Here is a 25,586-nt window from a genome sequence, read left to right as displayed (position 1 = left end):
GTATTATATATACTTATTTTTACAACAGAATTTCTTACCGTTGGACATTTCTATTGCACGCTGACAGAAGTAGCCTGGGTCTTTGGCCCTGACTGACTCTCCCCAACGTATCATTTCTAGCCGATAATTTTCTTTGTATGCACCTGTACCAAGCAGCTGATCAAAATCGAGACCCTTACTTTCAGCCCAATATTTTTTTATTGGTGCTGACAACCGCAGTACCACAGCATCATTAGGCTTCAGCCTAAAAAGGAAAGTTGTTTAAATTTAATCCTTACTACTATCTATAGCATTCTGTAACTAAGAAGGTGGTAGTGTCGGGGAGGGGGGGGGGGGGGGGAGGAGAAGAAGAAGAAGAAGAAGAAGAAGAAGAAGAAGAAAAACTTAGTATTATATTTCAGTGTCATTTTTTCTTTCACCTTTTCATTTCAGTTTTAAAAAATCTTAATGTATCTGCATTCTCAATACTTTATTTTAAATATGGAGCAGCACAGTCCTTTTACAGCTGCATTTCATTATTTCAGTGTGAATGCACTGCCTTTTTTTTGTCATCTCTTTAAGCACGTACAGAACTATTATAGAAGTACCGTCAGTTGACATACTGATGATTTCCTTTAGGCCACTGCTGGTAACCAGTGCAAGCACCGTTTATAACATACGCAGCAGCTGTAAAAGTTTGAAGCGAGTCACTTAGTGCTGGTAAAGTGTCAAAAGTTCTTTGGAATCATGCTATCTTCGTGCTTCCACAACAGCTGGAGGATGTTTGACAGATAAGACACACTGTGAACATAATGAACGAGGTGGTTGCAAATGTGCTCACTGGGTTAAACTCTGTGCAGTCTGTAGTTACTCATGTATCTTGACTATACAGATAAGAAGTTAAAAGCATTACTTCACTGAAGGAGCCCAACCAACAGAAAAGATATTAATCATTTACTGGCCCAGTCAACTTTGGCAATTATTTTTGTATTTGAGAAGTGTCAGGCGGCATAATCGTTGGAGCCCATGTTAAACTGTAGGTCCTCTTATAAATGGTTGAGTAAGTTGATTCAAACATCAGAGGGAGGCGAGGGCATACCAGCTCCAATAGCACTGCTGTGTTTACACCAACCTTCAGGTTAAGGTTGCACCTATTTGCTTTACTATGGAAGAACATAATATGCAGGTGGAATCAAATGGAAATAGACCAAAACTGCCTTTCATGTGGATTAATGGTATCTAGAGGATGTCACAATAACAATCCTTCAAGTGTAATGTAGCCCCTGCCACACTGATCTTCCAGTAGTAGTTTCACACTGAGATTAACATGTTTAATCAAGATTTTTTATAGGTTAAATAAGAGCAGTGCACACATAAATTCAAGTTTTATTCTAGCGAATAATTATAGCTAACATAGCATAATTTAAACACTCCAATCATGTTTCCTTACAAAGTAAATTATTGTTTTTTTCTGTATTTTTTTATATGAATATATGCTACTTATTATAATATGTACTAAATGTGCAAATCACTTTTGTTGAAATCTTTTGTTGCTAGGTCTAGATAATTACTGTTCCTGATGGAGAACTATTGGAGACAGGGAGAGGTACATTTCCCTTTATTCAGTTTTTAATTGGCTCTTCTTCTTGAATTCTTGACAGAGAGACAGAATAACTTCTCATTTCTGCAATCACAGTACACTGTCTCACAAATTCCAAGGCATTACAGGTGTCTAGGAAAATCACAATGGCTTAAAATAATGTTCATTAAACTGGAATGCTTCTTTGGCTGCATTTGGTTTTGTGGAACCAAGGTTCCAGTGGCACCCTGTCTTGAGCTTCTACATGTTAACTGCCTTTTAAATCCTTTACTGTGTAGATTTCTACTTGCCAAAAGAGATGAATGTGGGATTTAATGAAGTTATTAAATTCTGAGTAGGGTAATATTATCTTTAAAAACATTGTTCCCTACACAAGTCTATCAATTTCTTCATTGTATCTGATTCCATAATGTGCTTTCAGACAAGTTATTTCTATGATTTTCCCTTTTCGATTACAGTGAACGCACTGATCTATTATTTTGATGATGTAATAACGTACATATTCTGCAGTACTTTGTCATTATATGCTTTAATATAGACATACAATCAGTGATCAAAATTTTATTTGGATCCATGTCCATACTGCACTTCTGTGCTTCTAAAATTGTGATGCATTGTGTGATAAAAGTAAGATCCCTTTTGGTAACCTTCTAATCGTAAGCAGAAAAAGGTAACCTAATACGAGGGCAGTTCAATAAGTAATGCAAGACATTTTTTTTCTCGGCCAATTTTGGTTGAAAAAACCGGAAATTTCTTGTGGAATATTTTCAAACATTCCCGCTTCGTCTCGTATAGTTTCATTGCCTTCCGACAGGTGGCAGCGCTGTACGGAGCTGTTAAAATGGCGTCTGTAACGGATGTGGGTTGCAAACAACGGGCAGTGATCGAGTTTCTTTTGGCGGAAAACCAGGGCATCTCAGATATTCATAGGCGCTTGCAGAATGTCTACGGTGATCTGGCAGTGGACAAAAACACGGTGAGTCGTTGGGCAAAGCGTGTGTCATCATCGCCGCAAGGTCAAGCAAGACTGTCTGATCTCCTGCGTGCGGGCCGGCCGTGCACAGCTGTGATTCCTGCAATGGCGGAGCGTGCGAACACACTCGTTCGAGATGATCGATGGATCACCATCAAACAACTCAGTGCTCAACTTGACATCTCTGTTGGTAGTGCTGTCACAATTGTTCACCAGTTGGGATATTCAAAGGTTTGTTCCCGCTGGGTCCCTCGTTGTCTAACCGAACACCATAAAGAGCAAGGGAGAACCATCTGTGCGGAATTGCTTGCTCGTCATGTGGCTGAGGGTGACAATTTCTTGTCAAAGATTGTTACAGGCGATGAAACATGGGTTCATCACTTCGAACCTGAAACAAAACGGCAATCAATGGAGTGGCGGCACACCCACTCCCCTACCAAGAAAAAGTTTAAAGCCATACCCTCAGCCGGTAAAGTCGTGGTTACAGTCTTCTGGGACGCTGAAGGGGTTATTCTGTTCGATGTCCTTCCCCATGGTCAAACGATCAACTCTGAAGTGTATTGTGCTACTATTCAGAAATTGAAGAAACAACTTCAGCGTGTTCGTAGGCACAAAAATCTGAACGAACTTCTCCTTCTTCATGACAACGCAAGACCTCACACAAGTCTTCGCACCTCACACAAGTCTTCGCACCCGAGAGGAGCTCACAAAACTTCAGTGGACTGTTCTTCCTCATGCACCCTACAGCCCCAATCTCGCACCGTCGGATTTCCATATGTTTGGCCCAATGAAGGACGCAATCCGTGGGAGGCACTACGCGGATGATGAAGAAGTTATTGATGCAGTATGACGTTGGCTCCGACATCGACCCGTGGAATGGTACCGTGCAGGCATACAGGCCCTCATTTCAAGGTGGCGTAAGGCCGTAGCATTGAATGGAGATTACGTTGAAAAATAGTGTTGTGTAGCTAAAAGATTGGGGAATAACCTGGTGTATTTCAATGGTGAATAAAACAACCCCTGTTTCAGAAAAAAATGTGTTGCATTACTTATTGAACTGCCCTCGTACAATTGCTTAGAGTTCACTTAGACTATTGGTGCAGACAAAATTATAAACCAGCTCTGTATTGTGCATCTGTCCATACTTTCTTGAATGAATACTGACAAGTCCCCTGTTTGCAGCAACAATTAAATCTGCGGATAGAGTGTATGTAATGATGGAACATGCATTCACATATATGAGCCAATTTTATGATAAAATTTTCATTTTGACAGTCCATGACTTGTGACTATCGTCACTAATTTTTTTTCCTGTTATGGGGTGGGATAGAGACATGTATTTCCAACCCCCTGGAAGGTAAGCTGCAACGGTGGCTTCAGTACTGACAAAAATGTAAAAGGCAACTGCCAAGTGAAACAGCAGCTGCATATGTGAAGGAAAGTTTCGTTTTTCGCCACAGTGGCACAAGTAATATTCAGACTTGTTTAGTGCGGCACTTATGACATGATAATTAAGCAGCATTCATAATCTATATTACTAAACAGTAGACCCAGTTCACAGCACCCAGACACAGTTGCAGGTTGCCTATGTACAACTTAAAGGGGCAACAAAATTTTGATTTTCGATATTTACATAATTATTGACTGAATTAAACATTTAAAATGCTGTCAGGAACTACTCATTACAAGGCATAATCTTATGTTAAAGGCTTAATGCAATAACAAAAGTATTACAGTTGGATCTGCTTATGTCTTATGGCAGAATGGCTTACTGAATGCAAATACGCAGACTATACTCACTCAGTATTTGAGAATGAGAGCACTTCATGACTTGCAAAATAGTTTACACATAATTTAAACCTCTACAAAACCTTTTCATGCCAACAACCTTAAAAAAATTATGAAAGGTGGAATATTTATTGCTTACTATGAGAGGGAGTCAACTGAAAACCTTAAATATTTTTCTATGAACGAAACTGGAACACAAAATCAAACAATGAAAAGTTCATGTTGGAATATCAATAATATTACGAAAAGGATAAATTGCTACTCACTTCAAAGTGACACATTAAATTACATATGTGCACAATGAAAAGTCAGTTACACATTTAGGTTTCGGCCCAGTCTTCTTCCGAAAAGAAAAAAACACATTCACACAAGCAAGTACACCTCATGCACACAAGACCACTATCTCCAGCCACAATACAATTGTGCTGTGTCGCAAAGCTGCAATATGGAATGGAAAGGGGGAGGATAGCAGGGTACAGATGGTGGGAAAGAAGTCAGCACAGCCTGACGGAGTGTCGAGGGGGCTAGATGGTAGTGGAACAAGGCCAGGTGCAGTGTCGTGAGGTTGTGGGGAGGGAGGGAGGGAGGAAGAGGGGAATGGGAACCAGAACGAAAGAGGAGCAGAGAAGATGAAAAGGCAGGTGGTGCATTGGCAGAGGGAGGTGCACAATAAGGGTGAGGGACTATGAACTGGTAGGAGGTGATATGACAGAGAGAATGTAAACTTTTGGGTGGAGGGTGTGGGAACATTAGCTTGCCATAGGCTGAAGCCAGAACGACTTTTGGAGCAGAGAAAGTGTTGCTAGTATAATTCCCATCTGCATAGTTCAGAAAAGCAGATTGTGGAGGGGAGGATCTGGATGAGCGGGTTGTGAAGCACCCATTAAAATCAAGTGTGTTATGTTCCACTGCATGTTGTGTGCCACCGGGGGACCACTTTGCTGTTGGCCATTCGTCCTGGTGAACAGCTGGTTGCCAGTCATACCAACACAAAAAAGCTGTGCAATGATTGCAGCAGAGCTGGTATATGACATGGCTGCTTTCACAGGTGGCCTGATCTCTGATGTCGCAGGATAAGCCTATGACAAGACTGGAACTGGAAGTGTTGGGTGGGTGAATTGTGTAGGGCTTGCACATGATTCTTCCATGGGGATATGCTCCATGTGGCAAAGGGTTGGGAATGGGAGTGGCATAGGGATGGACTAGGATGTTTTGGAGGTTGGGTGGGCAATGGAACACCATTTTAGTGGGGTGGGAAGGCTCTTGGTTAGGATGTCCCTCATTTCAGGGAATGATGATAGACAATCAAAGCTGCTGGTGGGAGGATTGGGGGTGTGTAGGGATATTGCACAGGAAATCTGTTTGTGGACTAGGTCTGAGGAATAGCGCCTGCCTGTGAAGGATTTTGAGGCTTTCAGTATACTGGTCAAGAGAGTTCTTGTCACTGCAGAGATGCTGTCCCCAGGTGTCCAGGCTGTGTGGGAGGGATATTTTGGTGTGGAATGGGTGGCAGCTGTCAAAATGCTAGTACTGTTGCTGGTTGATGCGTTTAATATGGAAAAAGATGGGAGGTGGTCCATGTTCACGAAGGGTTGAAGAGGACCAGGTGAAGCAGTTGGGTGAGAAGGTGTTAAGGTTGTGAAAGAATAAGGATAGGGTGTCTTGGTCCTGAGTCAATGCCTCATCCAACCCAGAAGCATCAGCAAAATCTTCCCTGCAGATAGCTGTGTCCAGAATTTCTTGTGTTTTGGTGATAAGGTGGTGGTGGTGGTTGTTGGGATGTTTAAGGGGGACTATTGGTGATAAGGGATTGCGTCAATCCTTGCCAGCTATCTTTGTTTTAGGTTGGTGGTAATGTGCTCAGCTTTTGTCTCCTGTTATGATTTTCACAAAAAACAAACATCTTCTGTTACAAAGCACTGCAAAACTTCTTTACAGACATCAACGTTTCACTCTTTCAGTTCTGGAGTGAGCTGCCATTGCAAAGAATTTGCAGAAACTTTGCAAAACTTAAGTGCTGAGCCTTTACTAACATTCAGATCTGCAGTTATTTCATCCATCGACGTATGGTGATTTTCCATCACAATGGCTTCAACTGCTGCAGTAGACTCTGGTGTCACAATGTGGTATGCCTGACACGAACAATGAGCACCTGTTATAGAAGTCACGCAATTTTCAAGATTTCTACTCTACCCATACACTTGCTGCAGTGATAGACATACATCACCATACTGGACCTTCACTAACCAATGAATTTCAATAGGTTTCGTACCTTCACAAGTCAGAAAAGAGATATGACGCAACTCTGTTCTTTCTTGGTGCTCCTCAGAAGCGAGGCAGGCATTTTGAACTGGTATTATAGCAGTGTTCTGCTTGTCTGTAGTAAGCTGCCCGTTGTAGGGTTTTTCTTACATCCTTGGGTACACTACTGCCGACTTACAGAACAATGGCACAAAATGTCAATTTTTAATTACACTTTTAAGGTTTTCATTTGACTCCCCCTCATAAATTTTTGCTGTTTACACAGTAAAACTGCCACATCAGGCATGATGTTTTAATTTATTACTTATTTACTTCTAATTCTATTTGCAACACAATTCGCAGACAGTATCCACATATACCACTGAATGTACCTGCAAAATTATATTAGTGTATGACACATAGTTCAGGGGACATGGCATCATTAACACATATGCATGAAAAACTAGCTTTTGCTTAAAACAAAGCACAAATTACTCACACAATACTCAGTCACTGAATGATAGCACATAGAGATTTTCAATAAACTTTAAACACTGTTTCAAGCCCTTTCGAAACATTTTCTCACTTACATGCTTAATGCAAATGTTTTGACACATTAACTTATTTGTGAAGTAATGAGAAGTCTGAAGCTGTTTTATACATGGGAGTTTTATTTTTTAAAGAACTGGGGGTTTGCTGGTGAACACTAGAGAAGCAATGAGTGACATCCACACCCCAGGCTCTCACCAGCTGAACATGATGTACCAAGTATGGTGCTGGCATATGCAGCTCATTACGTTTTTCTGAGTGGTTAGTCATGATGATGCCATTAATAAAATTACAATACATTTTCACTGCAAACGCATGCAAACTGTTTCCAACTTCACTGTAGAATGCAACTCCCGTTGACCCAAAAGTAGCACTTCAAATCACAGTGATGCACAAAAATGCCCCACTAATGCTCTGGATCATCATGGTTCCCTGAAAGCACAGTCAACAGTGAAGTATGATAAATTTGCACTGAGAGCACATTTATAATGAATACCAACATACAGACAGAGGCTAAACTGAGTTCCTAAGCAGAGAGTGCTGAGTATTCCAGAATATGCAAACATCACAAATGTAAGAAATTTCAAGTTCCTTTCAGAAATGATAAATACTAAATAACATATAATTATATCAAAGCTTCACAATCATCATGCAAGTCTTCAGTTTCCTTGTATGAGAAGCCCCTATGTTGAGCTGTACCTAAGGACTGCAACAGGGTTTCATACAGAAAACATGGATGATATCCCTACATTTTTAGCTTCTTGATGAAGGGTCATAATCCTCGACTTCGTATGTGATTGTCCAGCAAGTATCGAAGGCTATGAGGAGGCCCAAAGTAGTGATTTAGTAACTTTTCTGGCAGTCTCAATTTCTGCAAGAGTAAAAATCCTTAGCAACTCTCCTGGGCTTTATCTCACTGGGTGGTGCTCAGTATTACAGCACTCTTGGTCCTTCCACTGGGCATCCAGGGTCTGTATGCGAGCCAGCTGTCTTGCTTCTTTGATCCTGGTGTTTCACATAGTCATCCTGAGCATCATCCCAGTGAAATGGGAACAGCATATCTACTGTCGTTTCAGTATCACAACTATGGAACAGAATGAACAGTGTGAATCCTGTAGTGTCTCACTTCACTGTGTTATATGCATGTCACAATGGACAGCACTGTACTACACTCTCTCAATTCAAAATTAATGTACATTGAAAGCATATCTGCCAACATCTTATCAAAGTATTCTGTGAGGCTATTCATTTGTGGATGGTAGGCAGTTGCCATCCTGTGGGTGATGTTACAACCTGAGATTACCTCTGATACCAGTCCCAACTGCAAAACTTTTCCACAATCAGAGACCACCACACAGAATGCTTCATGCTTCCAAATGATGTCTTCCACAAGGAGCCTTTACAGTTCATAGAACTTCGACAGTCGGCACAGCTTAGTGACAGTAGAAAGCACGAAGTAGTCAGTGCAGACTATGATCCATCAATTCCAACTTCTGGAACCTCTGCAAGAGAATTATGCCAATTCAGTAGAATGGTGCTGCTGCAAAGCAAATTGGTACCAGATGCTTCTTCTAGGGTTCTACAGTTCATTGTAAACCTTGGCCTCTTCAACAATTGTCCATCAGCTTATCACAATTCACCACTTGAGCTTTCCTTCCCCTACAGCCGTTTTTCTACATGTCCTACATTGCTCCATCCAGCCATCTGGTTCAAGGTCAACCTCATCCTCTTTAACCCTCCTGGATTTCTATCACATGTTCTTTTAAACAATGGAAAGTCCAGGATGGAATAATGGAAATTTTTATATCCTTTTAGTTACTTCCACAGCACTCATCCTTGCCACTTGCCCCACCCATCTCAATCTGGATGATTTCACCATTCTTCTAATTGGTGGAGCTTCATATATAGTGTATAGCTCATGATTGCATTTCCTCCTGCTTCTCTTCCTTCACAGTTTGGGCCAATGATTCTTCAAAGTACCTTTCTCTCAAAGGCTTCTAGCATTCCAATATCTCTTGTCGTTAACAACTAAGTTTCCCCGGCATATGTAAACAATGGTCTTTCAAGTGTTTCATATATTGTTAATTTAGTGATACAAGTGAAGGGTCTTCAGAAAATAATTTGAATCTCTGTTTAACTTCATAAGAGGTGCCATTTGAGTGAGTGACTCTTGATCCCATCCATTTAAACTGCTCTACTCTCTCAAATGTATAATTACCCAATGGTACTGAGGGAGCATGATTTCGCTACATGATTTCCCCACACCCACATATTAAGTTTTCTGTTTGTTGATATTCAGTTCCATATTCCCATTGGCATGCTCAAGTGTGATGAATGTCTTTCCACTGTCTTCCAAGTTCTTGCAACTGCAATTGTTACCTATGTCACTGGTATAAACTAGTATCTGCACTGGTTTATAAAAGACCATTGCACTGCATATAAGGTTTGTATCACACATGACATTCTCCAAGGTATCATGCCAAAAAATTTACTTGCCTTATACCATTGAGTATGAGTAATGGATTAGACCCCATTCTTTCCATTCTTATACTAGTCTGTACCTCATTCATTGACAATCTCATAAACCTTATCAATTTTCCACAGTTCCTAGTTCAGCTGGCATGGTACAGTACACTGATTCGTAGTTGATGAAAGGGTGATGCAGGCCAATCTTGAATTTAATTTTCTTTTCTAGAATTTCCCATACAGTGAAGATCTGCTGCACTGTTTATTTCTCTGGGAGAAATCCTCATTGGTATGAGCCACTCTCTCTAAACAATTGGGAGGAGATGGTCAGACAGTATGTTGGAGAATATTTTGTAATCCAAGTTTAGCAGTGTAATTCGTCGATAGTTGTCACACAGTCCAATATATCTCCTTTCTTGTAAATAGGGCATATAATCCTTCTCTCCCTTGCTGGGATATTTTCTCCTCAATCTATACTGAAATGACCACTTTCAGGACAATCTGGTTCAAATTCATTGTCACCTTGTTTGAACAGTTCTGCTGGAATATTATCTGCACCTGGTAACCTATTGATCTTCAGTTTCTTGAAAGCAATTCTTATCTCCTCCAGAGACTGTGGGCCAGTATTTTTGTTCGAGTCATTTATTCCTTGTACCTCTATTGGCTTCTATCCTGTTGTTCAACAACCAGTCTGGTATGACAATAGAAGATAGCAAAACAAAAGCTGAAGTCTTAAATTTCGCATTTACGTCACGGTTCATTCAAAAAGATCATACAGACATACCACTGTTTGACCACTGGTCAGACTTTAGTATGGAGGACATAGAAATAGGCATTCCTGGCACTAAGAAGCAATTGAAAGAGATGGAAGCAAATAAGTCTCCAAGTCTAGATGGTACTCCAATTTGGTTTTAACAGAGTACTCTGCAGCACTGGCCCCTTACCTAGCTTGTATTTATTGTGAGTCTCTCACCCAGCACAAAGTCCCAAGCAACTGGGGGAAAAAAAAACATGGTGACTCCTGTACATAAGAAACGTAAAAGAACAGATCCCCAAAATTAGAGACCCATATCCTTAACATTAGTAGGCTGCAGAACTCTTGAACATATTCTAAGTTTGAATACAATAAATTTCTTTAAGACAGAAAAACTCCTGTCAACAAATCAGCACAGATTTAGAAAGCATCATTTTTGTAAACTCAGTTTGCCCTTTTCTTCCACAAAATCCTGTGAACCATGGATGAAGGGGAATAGGCAAATTCCATGTTCATAAATTTCCAGAAAGTGCTTGACACGGTGCCCCACTGCAGACTGTTAATTAAAGTCCAAGCAGACAGAATAGGTCCCATATAGGAGTGGTTTGAAGACTTCTTCAATAATAGAATCAGCATTGCTATTCTTCTCTATACAGGGTGTTACAAAAAGGTACGGCCAAACTTTTAGGAAACATTCCTCACACACAAAGAAAGAAAATATGTTATGTGGACATGTGTCCGGAAACGCTTACTTTCCATGTTAGAGCTCATTTTTTTACTTCTCTTCAAATCACATTAATCATGGAATGGAAACACACAGCAACAGAACGTACCAGCGTGACTTCAAACACTTTGTTACAGGAAATGTTCAAAATGTCCTCCGTCAGCGAGGATACATGCATCCACCTTCCGTCGCATGGAAACCCTGATGCGCTGATGCAGCCCTGGAGAATGGCGTATTGTATCACAGCCGTTCACAATATGAGCACGAAGAGTCTCTACATTTGGTACCGGGGTTGCGTAGACAAGAGCTTTCAAATGCCCCTATAAATGAAAGTCAAGAGGGTTGAGGTCAGGAGAGCGTGGAGGTCACCGAATCTGTTGTTGAGAAGAATACGAATACTCCGTCTGAAATGTGCAGGAGCTTCATCGTACATGAACCACATGTTGTGTCATACTTGTAAAGACACATGTTCTAGCAGCACAGGTAGAGTACCCTGTAGGAAATCATGATAACGTGCTCCATTGAGCGTAGGTGGAAGAAACTAAAATGAGCTCTAACATGGAAATTAAGTGTTTCCGGACACATGTCCACATAACATCTTTTCTTTATTTGTGTGTGAGGAATGTTTCCTGAAAGTTTGGCCGTACCTTTTTGTAACACCCTGTATACATAAATGGATCTAACAGGCAGATTGAACAGCAAACTGCAAATGTTTGCTGATGATGATCATGTAGTATACAGCAAAATGCTGCTGTTTAGTAATTACAGAAGAATATAGGATGACTTAGATAGAATTTCTATTTGGTGTGATGAACAGCAGCTTGCTCTAAATGTAGAAAAATGTAAGTTAATGCAGAGGAGTAAAGAAAACAATATTGTAATGTTCAAATACAGTGTGAGTTGTGTGCTTGATGAGGTCACATTGATTAAATATCTAGACGTAGTGTTGCAAAGCAATATGCATGAAGCCTTCAGTGACTACCATAGCAGAATATTGTCAAATGATCTTTCACAAAACCCAAAGAAATTCTGGTCATATGCAAACACTATTAGTGGCATCAAAGTTACTGTCCAGTCTTCCAGTGAATGAGACAAGGACTGAAATTGACAGCAGCAATGCAAAAGCTGAAATGCTTCACTCTGTTTTTGAATGTTCTTTTACAAAGGAAAATCTAGGAAATTTGCCCCTATTTAATCGTTGTAGCACTGAAAAGATGAGTGAATTTGGTATTAGTGTCGATGGTGTTGAGAAACAGCTGAAATTGTTAAAATAGAACAAAGCTGCAGACACCAATGGAGTCCCTATCAGATCCTATATTGAATTTGCAGCTGAGTTAGACCCTCTTCTAACTATAATCTATTGTAGATCCTTTGAACAAAAACTGTGCCCAGCAGTCGGAAGAAAGCACAGGTAACACCTGCCTACAAGAAGGGTAGTAGAAGTGATCCACAAAACTACTATCCAATATCCTTGACATCGATTTGTTGTAGAATCTTAAAACATATTCTGAGCTCAAACATAATGAGGGATCTCGAATAGGATGGCCTCCTCCATGCCAACCAGCATGGATTCCAAAAACATCGATCACGTGAAACCCAATTTGCACTTTTCTCACATGACAAACTGGAATCTTCATATCCAGGTAGTCGGGTAGATAGAGTATTACTTGATTTCTGAAAAGCATTTGACTCACTAGCAAATTTACACTTATAATCAAAAATTTGATCGTATGGGGTATCAAGTGAAATTTGTGACTGGCTTTTGATAGACACTGTCAGACATAAAAGTATCTTCGGGTGAGCCCCAGGGAAATGTAGTGAGACACTTGCTGTTGAAGCTGTATGTTAATGACCTTTTGGACAATATTAATAGTAACCTCAGACCTTCTGCTGATGATGCAGTTATCTATAATGAAGTACTGCCTGAAAGAAGCTGCATAAATATTCACTCGGATCTTGATAAGATTTCAAAGTGTTGCAAATACTGGCTACTGGCTTTAAATGTTCAGAAATGTAAAATTCTGCACTTCACAAAACGAAAAAAAAAAACATAGCATTCTATGACTACAATATCAATGAGTCACTGTTGGAATTGGCCAACTCCTACAAATACCTGGGCATAAAACTTTGTATGGATATGAAATGGAATGATCACACGGGCAAATACCTGGGTGTAACATTTTGTATGGATACGAAATGGAATGATCACATGGGCTCTATTCTGGGTAATGCAGATGATAGAGTTCAGCTTTTTGGTAGCATACTGGGGAAGTGCGATCAGTCTATAAATGAGATTGCTTACAAATAACTTGTGCGACCCATTCTAGAACACTGCTGAAGTGTGTGGGACCCTTACCACATGGAACTAATATGGGATATTAAACACTGACAGAGAAGGGCAGCACAAAAATTAATGGATTTGTTTGCCCTGTGGGAGAGTGTTTCAGTGATGCTGAAGAAACTGAAATGGTAGACTCTTGAAGATAGACATAAACTATCCCAAGAAAGTCTACTAACAAAGTTTCAAGAAACAGTTTTAAATGATGATTCTAGAAATATATTACAACCACTTACATATGACTTGCATAGGGTTTGTGAAGACAAGATTAGAATAACTAAAGTGTGCACAGAGAAGTTCAATCATGCTTCCTACTCTCTATATGTGAATGGAACAGGAAGAAACCCTAATAACTGATACAATCGGATGTACCCTGTGCAATGCATGTCAAAGTGGTTTACAGAGCATGGACGTAAATGAAGTGGAACAAGCACATATGGATGGTATGGAAAGCGAATGGTCAACTTCCGTTCACTGGGAGACTTTAAGGAAAAGTGTAGCTCATCTAAACAGCAGACCATGTACAGAACAGTTGTGTGACCCATTCTTGAGTACTGAAAGTGCTTGGGATTCACAACAGGTTGGATTAAACAAAGATGTCAAAGTAATTAATAAGCATGCTGCTAGATCTGATCAACACGCAAGTGTTATGGAAATGCTTTGTCAATTCAAATGGGAAACCCTGGAGCAAAGAAGACATTCTTTTTGTGAAACGTTATTGAGAAAATTTAGAGAACAGGCAATTGCAGATCTCTTGGTATTATTCTGGAGTTGAGGAGTTTATCAAACGTTGGTGCCACCTCACACAGATCTCTTCCCCTAACTTATGGTTTGTCCTCTTTCACCCTTTACAAAGCTTGTTTTTCCACTGAACTGTTTCCAAGCAGCTTTTACCTTCCTACACAATTCCCTTGCCTCATTCAATTACTCAGAAACTATAATACTCTAATGTTTGCTTTTATCTACTCTCTCTTTTTTCATTGATGGATCCTTTTAGTCCTCCTTTTTCTTTACAAACTCTCATTCACGCTCTTCTGCAATTTGACTGTAACATTTTTCTGTATACCACATTCTTTTCTTCTGTTGCAATCTCATAATCAGTATCACACTATGGACATCTTATGTGCCTTGGTTCGTTGCTGACATCTCCGCTGTATTCTTTATCTTTTTTGTGAGATCTTCTCCTCATACTGCTTTGTAACTACAGATGATTTTAGAGCTCTCACATTATATTTCTGTTTTTTGGTTTGAGGTCCTTTAGATGCACTGGAGAGTCTAACTCTCACTTGTGCCCATACCAAAAAATGGTCAATGTCTCCATTTGGGCCTCTGAGGCTCCTTAAGTCCAGGAGTTCTAACTTGTGCTTTGCATTAATCAACACATGATCAATCAGGTTAGCAATGTTCCCATTTGGTGACTTGTGTTGGTTCAAATATCTGTGGTCTTCACACTTGAGGATTTAGATCACCAGTGACTATTTTTACATTGTAGACTGGGCAGTAATCATGTGTTCCTTCCTTGAGTTCATAAAACAAGTCCTTTTCTTTTTTCCTCAGTTGGAGCATGGGCATTGATTATTAAATAATTGAAAATTTTCACTTTCATCCAGTGTTGAGAGCCTAGCACTGGTACAAGTGAACCCAATCACAAGGCACTTAAGCCCATACCGAGCTCATACTTATCCACACTAAAACTGAAGGAGGAGGAGGAGGAGATTAGTGTTTACTGTCCCGTCGACAATGATGTCATTAGAGATGAAGCACAAGCTCAGATTAGGGAAGGCTGGAGAAGGAAAGCGGCCATGCCCTTTTGAAGCAACCATCTTGGCATTTGAATCAAACGATTTAGGGAAAGCACAGAAAATCTAAATCAGGATAATTGGATGTGGATTTGAACCATCGTCCTCCAAAATGTGAGTCCAGTGTGCTAACTACTGTGCTACCCCACTTGGTTGCACTAAAACTATAGAACATACTAGCTCCTCGCTTTCCTAGGATTCCACTTTTGTTTCACCTTACTTCCTGTAGAGCTATGATACTCCATTTCAGTTTCATTATTTCACCTAGTTGCTCTGTCAGGCTCCCTGGGCGATACAGAGGATTCACATTCCAGATTACATTAGATAAATCTGATTTGCACTTTATATTTCTACTCTTTCTCCCATGACTGTTTGTCCATTATCACTAACCTTTCCCTGTAATTTTTGTCACAACTGATTGGTTCACCTTCAATTTGTTGAAGTTCCGTGACATGAGTTCTTTCTATGGAGCAGGTTGTCAGGCATATGTCCAACTCCTTCCAGAGGACGGGTAGTTTTTAATCAGGGTTTTCTTTCCTTTGTCTTTGGGAAGCCAACCAGACATACTACAAGCCACCACATCTTCACCAGAGTCCCGATAGTCCTCACTTTTCAGGGTTCCTGCTGGGTCTTCACAGCTACCAGAATGGTCCTGGGGTACACATAGTCTCCACCGTACATCACCCCATCAGTCACATCCCTACTTTGGGCTGCTGCCCATTTACCATGATGTGGGCGAGGGTTTGGACTTATGGGAGACCCCAGATGTAATTTCAGTAAGTGCTTCTGTCACTGCCATCGCTTACAGTGGTTAACATAATGCCTAATGGATCAGTACAGACCTGGACAGTAATGCCTTTGTCTGATTCTATCTAGTGTCTTCACAAATTCCATGTGACAAGATGTCAGAGTATCATGGGAATATTTCAGAATATCTGGCTGTAGATGAGGTGGGATGACGAACAACCATTTATGAACCATTGGATTATAGTTCCTCATATACAATGTTCACTTTATTAATTGGAATTCTTCTTTTGTTGGTTCCTCATCCTTAAAGGCTTCTATGGTCTTCAGCAATGCTGGATCTGTTCAGTAGCAATGTGATTTAATGAAGTAATGACTGAGATTTTGTCCACACTGCTGTCTTCTGCCACAGGATGCCTTGAAAGGCAGTCTGCAACCTGTTTTTGTGTATCACTGTGACCTTGCATTCCTGAAGCCTAAGTGCCATTGTCGGCAGTCAACCTGATGGATCCTTCAGACTAGTCAGTAAGCATAGAGAATGTTGGTCTGTCAGAATGGTGAGAGGGTTAACCAAGTTTCATCCCACTGGATAACAATAAATGAAGCCGGAACATGTTGATGGCCCAAACAACTGCAAGCCACTCATTTTAGGTAGTACTGTAGTTCATCTCGGACTTGGACAGTACTCTACAAATATAAGTTAGCACCTTTTCAGCACCTTCCTGAATTTGTAATAGAACTACACCCATCCCATAACCACTAGTGTTGGTACGAAGTTCTGTCTTGGCATCCTTGTCTCGCAACACTAAAGACTGGAGATGGTGTTAGGACCTTCTTAAGAGCAAAAAAAAGTCTCTCTTTGCACCTGGTTCCAGGAAAATTTGGCATCTCCCTGTAGTAGTTCTTGCAAGGGACCATGCCTTGGTACAGAAGTCCTTTATGAATCACTGATAATATTAGCACATTCCAAGAAAACTTCTATCACAAATGTGCTGAGAGTCAGAAAATCTCCGACTGCTCTTATTTTCACTGGATTGTGATGGACACCACTGCCAGTCACTAGGTGCTCAAACATTTTTATTTCTCTGGCAACAAAGAGGTTCTTTTTCGAATTGAAGTTGAGATAGCCAGGCAGAACACACGTCAACATGGTTATAAGGTGGCTTAGATGTTCTCCAAATGTTTTTGAAAAATGACAATGTCATCAAGACCTCCATTTAAGGTGCCAAAACAAGTTGTTCATTGTACATTCAATGGCGGCTTGAGCATTACATAGTCCAAATTGAATAACTCTGAACTCATGCGTAGCTTTCCTGAAGGAGCTCTATAAGCAGTTATCACATAAATAGGCAGTGTATTAAAAAGGATTTCAGTGCAATGTTCTCACGACACTGTTCTGCTGTAAATTGCAGTCAGAGTTTGTAGGGAGTGTACTAGCAGTTCTTTGAGTTAGGTTAGTCCTGGAAATAAGGCTGGGTACCAAAAATCAAGCAGAGTTGTGTGTTTCCCGTTTCTTGTGCTGCTTCTGCTTGCCTCTGATACTGCTGATGATGTACACACACAGGTAGTGAAAGGTCTTAAACTGCTAAAAGACTGTGGAGGGACCAATATTGACGAAGGGTCTTGGGTGACAGTACTGATGAAAGGTCAGCAACAGATGAAGTTTCTGAAATTGCTGTTGATGAAGGCACGAAGATAGTTGTATGTTTAATGGTTGCTTTTTGAGACGGAAAAATCACTGTTGCTGCACCTAAAGTTTGTGACAATGTTTCTATCAGTTCTTCCACTGTTTGCACAGGTATAGTTGGGCCCTCTACATTTGCCATTGCAGGCAGGAGAATTGGAATTCTGGTGACTTTAAATGCTGATAAAATGGCTTTTATTATTTTGGCACATACGATTTCTTTACCTCTGTTACTCCTATGCACACCATGCTTTGTAAAGTGTTCACTTACACAGCTGTCAACAGGTATGAACATTGCATTAGGAAATGATTTACAAAATTTTTGTAAGCATCTGCATTTATTAGTCACCTGGACATTAACTTTCAGGAATAATTTCCATTGCCAAAAAACTGGATATACAGTGCAAGATTATATTCAGTTCGTAAAAATGAACCAAAACCAAGAATTCCAACTGGTACTGGGCAGAAGTGTGTTATAAAGAGTATGATGTACAAAACTTTTAGGAAAGTATGTTGATCAAGACAAACTGAAAGATCATGTAAGAAATCTCTCACAGAGACTCAGTTTGAGAGCTTTTCTCTGAAATACACTCCTCAGAAGGTGCTAGAATGGCTCACTTTGGTTACTTCTAATCCCTTATAGCTTATAAAACAGTTTTCTGAGGTGAAACTAAGAGTCTTTTAAATGAAATTTTTACATTACAGAAAAAAGGTATTTGAATCTTATCACATAGGGCTATTTAAAAAGTTGTGTATGACTACAGTACACTCCCCATACACATACAAATGTGAGTTGATGACAAGGGCTTATCTTGCAGGCCTGCAAACTAAAAGCGATTACCATAGTTATAACACTCGCAACTGTGGGTCCCTCCATCTACAGCAAGCAACAACAACTCATCTTCAGAGACAAGTGAGCCACTTTTGTGCTATTGTTTATCATGCATGCCCAACACACATAACGAGGATGGAGAAGGAAATGACTTTTAGAGCAGAGCTAAAAACATTTGTCATTGAGTGTTTCTAGAGTGTAAGTGAATATGTTACCTTACAGAAATACCAGGTCCTCATTTATTGTTGAGGACTTCTTAATTTGTTAATAGATGTAGCACCTATGCCGTGTGTGTCTTTGCAAAAGAATGTTGCTGCTGTTGGTATCCTGTTTTCTCTATTTCAGACTCCTCAGAAATAGGAATCTGTTATAAGAACAGTTGTAATGGGTATAGTATTGGCAGGTGTGTGTGTGTGTGTGTGTGTGTGTGTGTGTGTGTGTAATTTTATGAAGTGGTTCATGTTTTAGTTACATCACTGATTATACTTCTTGTGCATGACATACACTTCTTGTAAGCTAGATACATATCTTTTCTTTGCAAGTCATGTACTGAGCAAGGTGGCTAAGTTAGTTTTAATGTATTGGATTCACATATGGGAGGAGTGGGGTTAGTGCCCCATCTGGCCATCCTGACTTGGGTTTTCATGGTTTTCCCAGGTTGCTATACTCTTACTGAAATGACCTTGTGACTGATGTTTCAGTGAGCCGAGTGGTAGAGAGCAGCTGCCACCCAGTGGTAGTTCTTTCTTGAGTGCCACATGCTTGCTGTGTTCTTTGTTATGTAGGTACATGCAGCACCTTGTGAAGTGTGGCTGTCTACAAGTTGGCAACACTGCTGCCCCGCCTCCCCACACCATTGCTCTGTCAGTTACCACAGGGTAATTTTAATTCATCACAAGGTGAATGCTACACAATTTTCAGAATTTTAGTTCTTTTCTAGTTTTCTATATAATTAAATAGTTAATTAAAAAAGAAAAACAAAACAAAAAACAGAAGATATACTTAATATGTACGTTTATGCACATTTTTATAAAGTTCATATTTTACAGTTTGCCTCTTATACATTTCACAAATTACACATTTACATGTTTGAAAATAATGACCTAAAGAACCAAATAATTATTTGTTTTACTTGTACAAACAGGAAAATTCATTGTTTTATTTCTATTACCTACTTATTTCTAAATTCCATGTTTGTGTTACTTGTAGTATTGTTGTTATTCTGTCATCTGCTACTACGACTGTTGATATTTTTAAAAATATTGACATACTACCCTATAAAAGTAACTATACTGCTGGTTTTAGAGCTGCATATTTAAGTATTGACTTATTATTAGATATTCTGTTCATCAACAAGTTAACAGTCTGCTTATCCCCCTTAGAGCAAGAATTGAAAGGAAAATGATGCACCCTCACACTTGGCAATAACCACTTTGCTAACAATGGTAACTCCTTGTAAGTGGCACAATTAAAGGTGTCCCATGGGTCCGTCTTTTGCTTTTGTCACATATCGGATTTGTCCAGAACACTTCATGTCGACTTCCCTGTTTTTACATTTCTGCCAACGCCAGTGGCCTAGCAGTTGTAGTATCCAAACTACATGGTGAAGCTAAACGTTGCAGTTTCTGTTGGTATCACCGATCACGTCAGCATTCCCTCTCACACGTCTCTGTGCACTGCAAAAACCAATCTTCAGTCTATGGCAATATCCCAGAAAATTGGTGCACAGACTGAGCCTTATGGGCATCCTTTTGTGTTCCTGCTACCCACTGCATCAACCTATCTTTGCAGTAGTTGAGTAAGCTATTGTTAAGACTGTTGGTGTCTGCATATATAGATTCGTGAACAAGGCAGGCCACCAGAGATTATTGAAAGCATGTGCTATACCTATTGCTACTGCTTATTTTTCATGTATGTCCTGTATTATTTCCAGTACCTGGTTAACTACATTGTTTATTGAGATTTTTGGCCTAAAACCATAATCATGCGGACTAAGGTCAGATAGCGTCATGTGTGACCATAGACGGTTGCACAGGAGACCCTCCTGCACCTTAGCCAAAGTGTTCGAGAGCCAGATGGGCCTGTAATTCTTTGGGTCTGCTGGGCCCCGATCCTCTGATTTTTTTATGATTACTGCATTCACTGTTTTCCACATGGCAGTGCTTCATTCAGTGCTCTGTTACAAAGGGGCTGACATGTGCAACAGTATTTTTAATGTTTTCTGGATGTATGCCATCTGGACTGCGAGTCTTCTTATTCTTTGTTTTATTGGTAACACTACCTCTTCCTGGGCAAGTGGGACAGTAATGGAGCCATTTGTGTAGGTGTCCTCCATTTGTCATCATAAGTCTGTGTGATGTTGCTGGTCATTCGCTTTTTCATCATCAGGAATTGTATTCAGCAAGTTCTCTGCTGAACACCTCCAGCCCCTTGAAGTAGTGCCATCCATGTGCCTAAAAGCTGACTGTACTGTCAGCATCTTTACCTTACCTATTAGAAGTGTAAACGGTTTTGTAGCTGAAATTTGAAAAAATTGTTCCAGTGATCTTGTCTGGTCTTGCATAATTTGTTTTTTCTTTTTGCTTCGCATCACGGTATAGTTCCAATCTTACACCCCCCTCTCTTGTGCCTGTTTTTGCTTTTTGGAAATGTTTCCTTTTGTCTCTAGCATCTGCCCTTCGTTTTGTTAACTTAGTGAACCAGGGGAGTTTCTGTTTCAGTGCATGGTCGGTCTTTGGGATAGTTAATTGTTGTGCTTTTTGAAGCAGATCTGTCAGAATATCAGCTTTATAGTCTATGCTACCACTGACAGTATGGAGGGAAAATTCTTCAACCACATCCCTAATTATTGCCAGTCAGCCTTGCTTAGAAGAAAATGTTGTTTTTGTGGGTGTGAAGTTTGTGTGTTCGTGTTTGTGTATGTTTGGTTTGGTTTTCTTTTGCTTTAAGGCGCAAAAACAACTGGGGTCACTTGCGCCCAAGTCAAAACTATAGAACATGAAGACAGAGAGGACAGACAGACAGACAGGAGCAAACGGCTATACATCAGTTTTAATTAACATAAGAGAAGACAGCTAAAAACAGGGACATGGAGAAAGGGCTAAAAAAGACACCATACAGAAACAGAGGTCCAAAACTAAAAATTAAATGGCCTTCGCCATATTGCTTTGCTGGATAAAAAGTAAAACGTGGTCGACAGCCTGCACATCATTTGTGAAAATGGCCAATAACTCAGACAGCAAACCGAAGCGAGAATGTAAACAGTTAAAAAATGGGCATTCCATCAGCAAGTGGCGGACAGTTAAAACTTGGGTGCAATGTGTATGAAGTGGTGGAATAGCGCCACTTATCAAATGACGATGGCTGCAAAAGGCTCTATGTCATATGAATACTGTGCACACATGGATATGATAATCCAAAATTCTTATCCATGCATAGCTTCAGCTGTGGTTACATGTCCAGAACAAACCTGTGTTACTTTTCTGACTGTGTAATTTATGCTCACTATTACAATTTCAGCCTTCGCATTTTAGGACCTGGTAACTGTTATGAGATGTTTGGGAAGGCCTGGAAGTCCCGTGCAATGCATATATGGCTCTTGGAGACATATTGTATCTGCCTGTACTTCATTCACAAGTCTGCGCAGTTCCACTCCAACCAAAGTGCTCCTATTGCAGTTTAGTTGTAAGATCGTCACAGTGGGGGGTTTCTAGTACAGGCATAGCACTTACGTGTTGTCTCTTTAGCATCATAATAAATGTGCCCATTTGCCCTGATAAAGACCTTATAAACTTTGTCTATGTTCAAACCTTCACCTCTTTATGCACACGCTTGTCCTAAGAGTCTGCAGAGCTGGCAGATTCTCCATCCTAAGTATCATTTTGTTGGTACGCTCTGTTGTAGGGAAACAGCTGGCAGGTTCTCGGTCCTAAGTACAATTCCATGGTACATTTCCCTTATCCTCCAAATAATCTGTTTTGCTCCTCCTCTGTTCTCCAGAGCTTTCCACACTTTACTTCTACGTACACTATCATACACTTTTTCATTGTCCAGGAAGATCTATTCCATATTCATAGTGTTGTTCCTGCAGCTGTCTTACAGCAAAAATTAGATCCACCATGGACCTTCCTGTTCCGAAGCCATGTTGCTCTTCTCTCTTTCTTCCTTCTAATTTTGTCCAAATTCGTGCTTCCAAAATTTTCTCAAAAGTCTTTGCACAATGACTCATCAATGTAATCCCCCAATAGTTCTTGCATTCTTTTTTATTTCCCTTCTTAAAGACTGGGACAATTATTCCATTCTTCCAGTCTTCTGGGATCATCTTCTGTCTTCACACAATTTTCATTACTTGATATAGCCATTGTATCCCTACCTCTCCTGCTGCTCTCACCATCTCTACACTTAGCTCATCCAGAACTGGTGACTTCCCTCCCTTCATCTTCCTCAATGTCTCTTCCACTGTAACTGTTAATTAGTGGGAAAAAAAATTAAGGAGGCAGATGGCAAAACAAGAGGAGAATTGTGCGAGCTTCGTTCATCACATCACCCCCTCATTGGATTGACCAGATAAGATATTGCTAATAACTAAATGGGCAATTCAGTGACCACAATCGGGTTTAACAATGTACACACAAAAAAATTGTTACATAAGAAATCTTATAAAAACTACAGTACATATGTTTTTTTCAAATTTATACTTATGTGAACTGGCCATATAAAAATCCCCATACAAAATAATTACATACAGATCACAACAACTGAAGTTACGAAACAATTACCGATTTTGCCCTGTAATGAAAGGTACTAACTAATAACAGTCAAAATAAATTAGAAAATCAATTACATACATAAAACTAAGAACAAAATTAGATCTGGTGTTATATTCTTCAAAACTGAGGGCCAACCTTTCTCTTTTTTGAAAATTTGGATTATATTCACGTATGTTAATGGTAAATAGTTAAAAGTGAAAAAATGAATTTAAGGAGGCAGATGGCAAAACAAGAGGGGCATTCAAATTATCCCAGTTTGCTTCATCAAAAGCAGTCTGGAAAATTTCCCTATTTTCTAACCTACTTATGCATAATCTACCCACCAATCGGCAGCACAAAACAAACACACACACACACACACACACACACAAACACACACACACACACGCACACACACACACAAAAGACTGTTGTGGTTGGCAAGCTTTCGGAGCCAGTGGCTCCTCCTTCAGGCAGAAGGGTTGAAGTGTTCTGCCACCACTTGGGGAGTAGATTTTTTATCCATCTAATTAAATAATTTTATCAATAATTGATTGTTTTCGCTGTTATCTACTTATGCATAAGTTACTCTCAAAATTGCTGTAATCAATTCATTATGATTGTGTTGTTTGGGGTTTCTGGGTGTGTCCTGTGAAACATCCTGAGATTTGTCTTCCTCTATTGTTTGTGTACACTGGGAATTGCATATGGATGAAGTATTTTTAACTGTATTATTAGGTAGATTGTTTGAGTTTAACATTCTACTTCCAATATCTCTGTTTTTTGAATACTGTTTGCCTATTTCAAAGTTATTTGGCAATTGAGTCTTTTCTTTGTGGCTATTTTCACTGTGCGTCCATGCCGTGTGTGCTGCTACCATATGTAAAACGTATGGGCTTTATGTAAGGCCTGCATTTACTAGAATCATGTTCTGAATGTAATTTTAATGCTGTGTTTTGACCTAGTGAACTGTCAACAGGTGTCGTACCTTTTCATGTTTCTTGTACTGGTGTGTCAATATGTATAACTGTTCCTTATTTTTCAGTGCTGTGAAATGAATATGTATTGGTCTCAGTGAGGTGCCCTATGTATCCTTTTGTGTTTGTTTTCTGACTGTTTTGTTACATTGCCCACTACATTGGTAGAAAATGTCCTCTTCCAGCTCTTCCTCTTGTAGCAGAAGTTTGGTCTGGAAGATCGTCCACTGGATCATTTTGTGTTTTATCTGCCTTCCTATGAGGTACTCAACGGCTCCCTGCACACACCTCATCTATGTAATCAGTGATGTTAAAATATCTTTGCCATAATTATGTCAGTTTGCAGTAATGTAAGTGTGTTTGTTTCTAGCTTTGTTAATTGTGCAATACCCACATGTTGTTGCTAAGGGCACACCACCAATCTCTCATTTTAGTTGATGGTTTCTTATGTTTTCACTTGCATGTATTGTTTCTTTGCACATCTACATCCACCTGTAAGGAGGGCTTCAGTGTCTGACCATTGTACTTGTGCTCCTTGTTAGTGAATGTTGTCAATAACGTCATATTCGATGTGCTCTAATTGCCTGTCCTACAATTTCTTGTAGATAGGGCAGTCAGGTCCCCCTGCCATATCACAGGTCCTGTTCCTGTAATTTCATGGTATACATCCAACTGTGGCTTCCTCTCAGCATTCTAACTTCTTGTGGCTGGCTTTGCACATTTTTCACATACAGGTTCTTTATTGCAACATTTTGGTGAGTGACCTAGTGCCCAGCAGCTGAAACATTTCTGAACTGCCACACAATCTTTGATGTGTAAAGAGTAGAACTCAACATTAACTTTTTCCCTTTGCAGCAGAAAAAACAAACCCTTGAAGTGACTTCCAGGATGTTATTAACTGCTCATTTACATTGTGAGCCCGTTTTGAACTTCATTTTGACTTCCTGGTAGAACTCCTCCTTAGAGATGTGCTCACTTAAACTGATGTCATATAGTTACTCCAGGAAGTCCTGATCAGTTCCTGAGTAGTTCCAACTTGATACACTGCGAGGTGAGGTCAGAATTTCCTCGGTTCTTCATATCTAGTATCTTTTAGTTGTGCTGTCTTTTCTACAATTTTCCTTTTATCTGCTTGTGTTTCTGTTTCTAAGATGACTGTGTTTGTTGTGGATCTGACTGCTTTTATTTTTACTTTGTCTTGTGTGGGATTGATTGGCATCGTGATTGTTTTCCAATTTGAAGAAGAGAACACTCAACTGTTTTGATTCAGATTGCCGTATGCGTTCTCCTACTCTGCTCTTCAGCTTTGAAGCTGAGCCAGCGGCCGCAACTGTGGCAAAGGACAGTGGAGTTGACTTACTTTCTGTTCTTAATCTTTGACTTTCTGATT

At 39.9% G+C, this 25,586-nt stretch overlaps 1 protein-coding gene across 4 annotated transcripts in view; it reads right to left on the bottom strand.

Annotated features, from left to right (window-relative positions):
• Window positions 1–25,586, bottom strand: part of LOC126412167 (phosphomevalonate kinase) — a 71,501-nt gene that overhangs the window by 39,313 nt on the left and 6,602 nt on the right. For 2 of the 4 annotated variants that reach the window (XM_050081640.1, XM_050081642.1), the window contains exon 2: window positions 39–244. In XM_050081640.1, coding sequence (XP_049937597.1) covers window positions 39–244 — 206 coding nt within the window. Of the gene's footprint in view, window positions 1–38; window positions 245–7,171; window positions 7,297–7,328; window positions 7,457–25,586 lie in introns of those variants that run through there. The other 2 variants (XM_050081641.1, XM_050081643.1) reach the window with 2 other exon arrangements.

The sequence above is a fragment of the Schistocerca serialis genome, chromosome 7 (genome assembly GCF_023864345.2).
Source record: "Schistocerca serialis cubense isolate TAMUIC-IGC-003099 chromosome 7, iqSchSeri2.2, whole genome shotgun sequence".
Classification (NCBI taxonomy): domain Eukaryota; kingdom Metazoa; phylum Arthropoda; class Insecta; order Orthoptera; family Acrididae; genus Schistocerca; species Schistocerca serialis.
The sequence above is the reverse complement of the archived record's forward strand: the minus strand, read 5'-3'. Positions and strand labels throughout refer to the sequence as shown.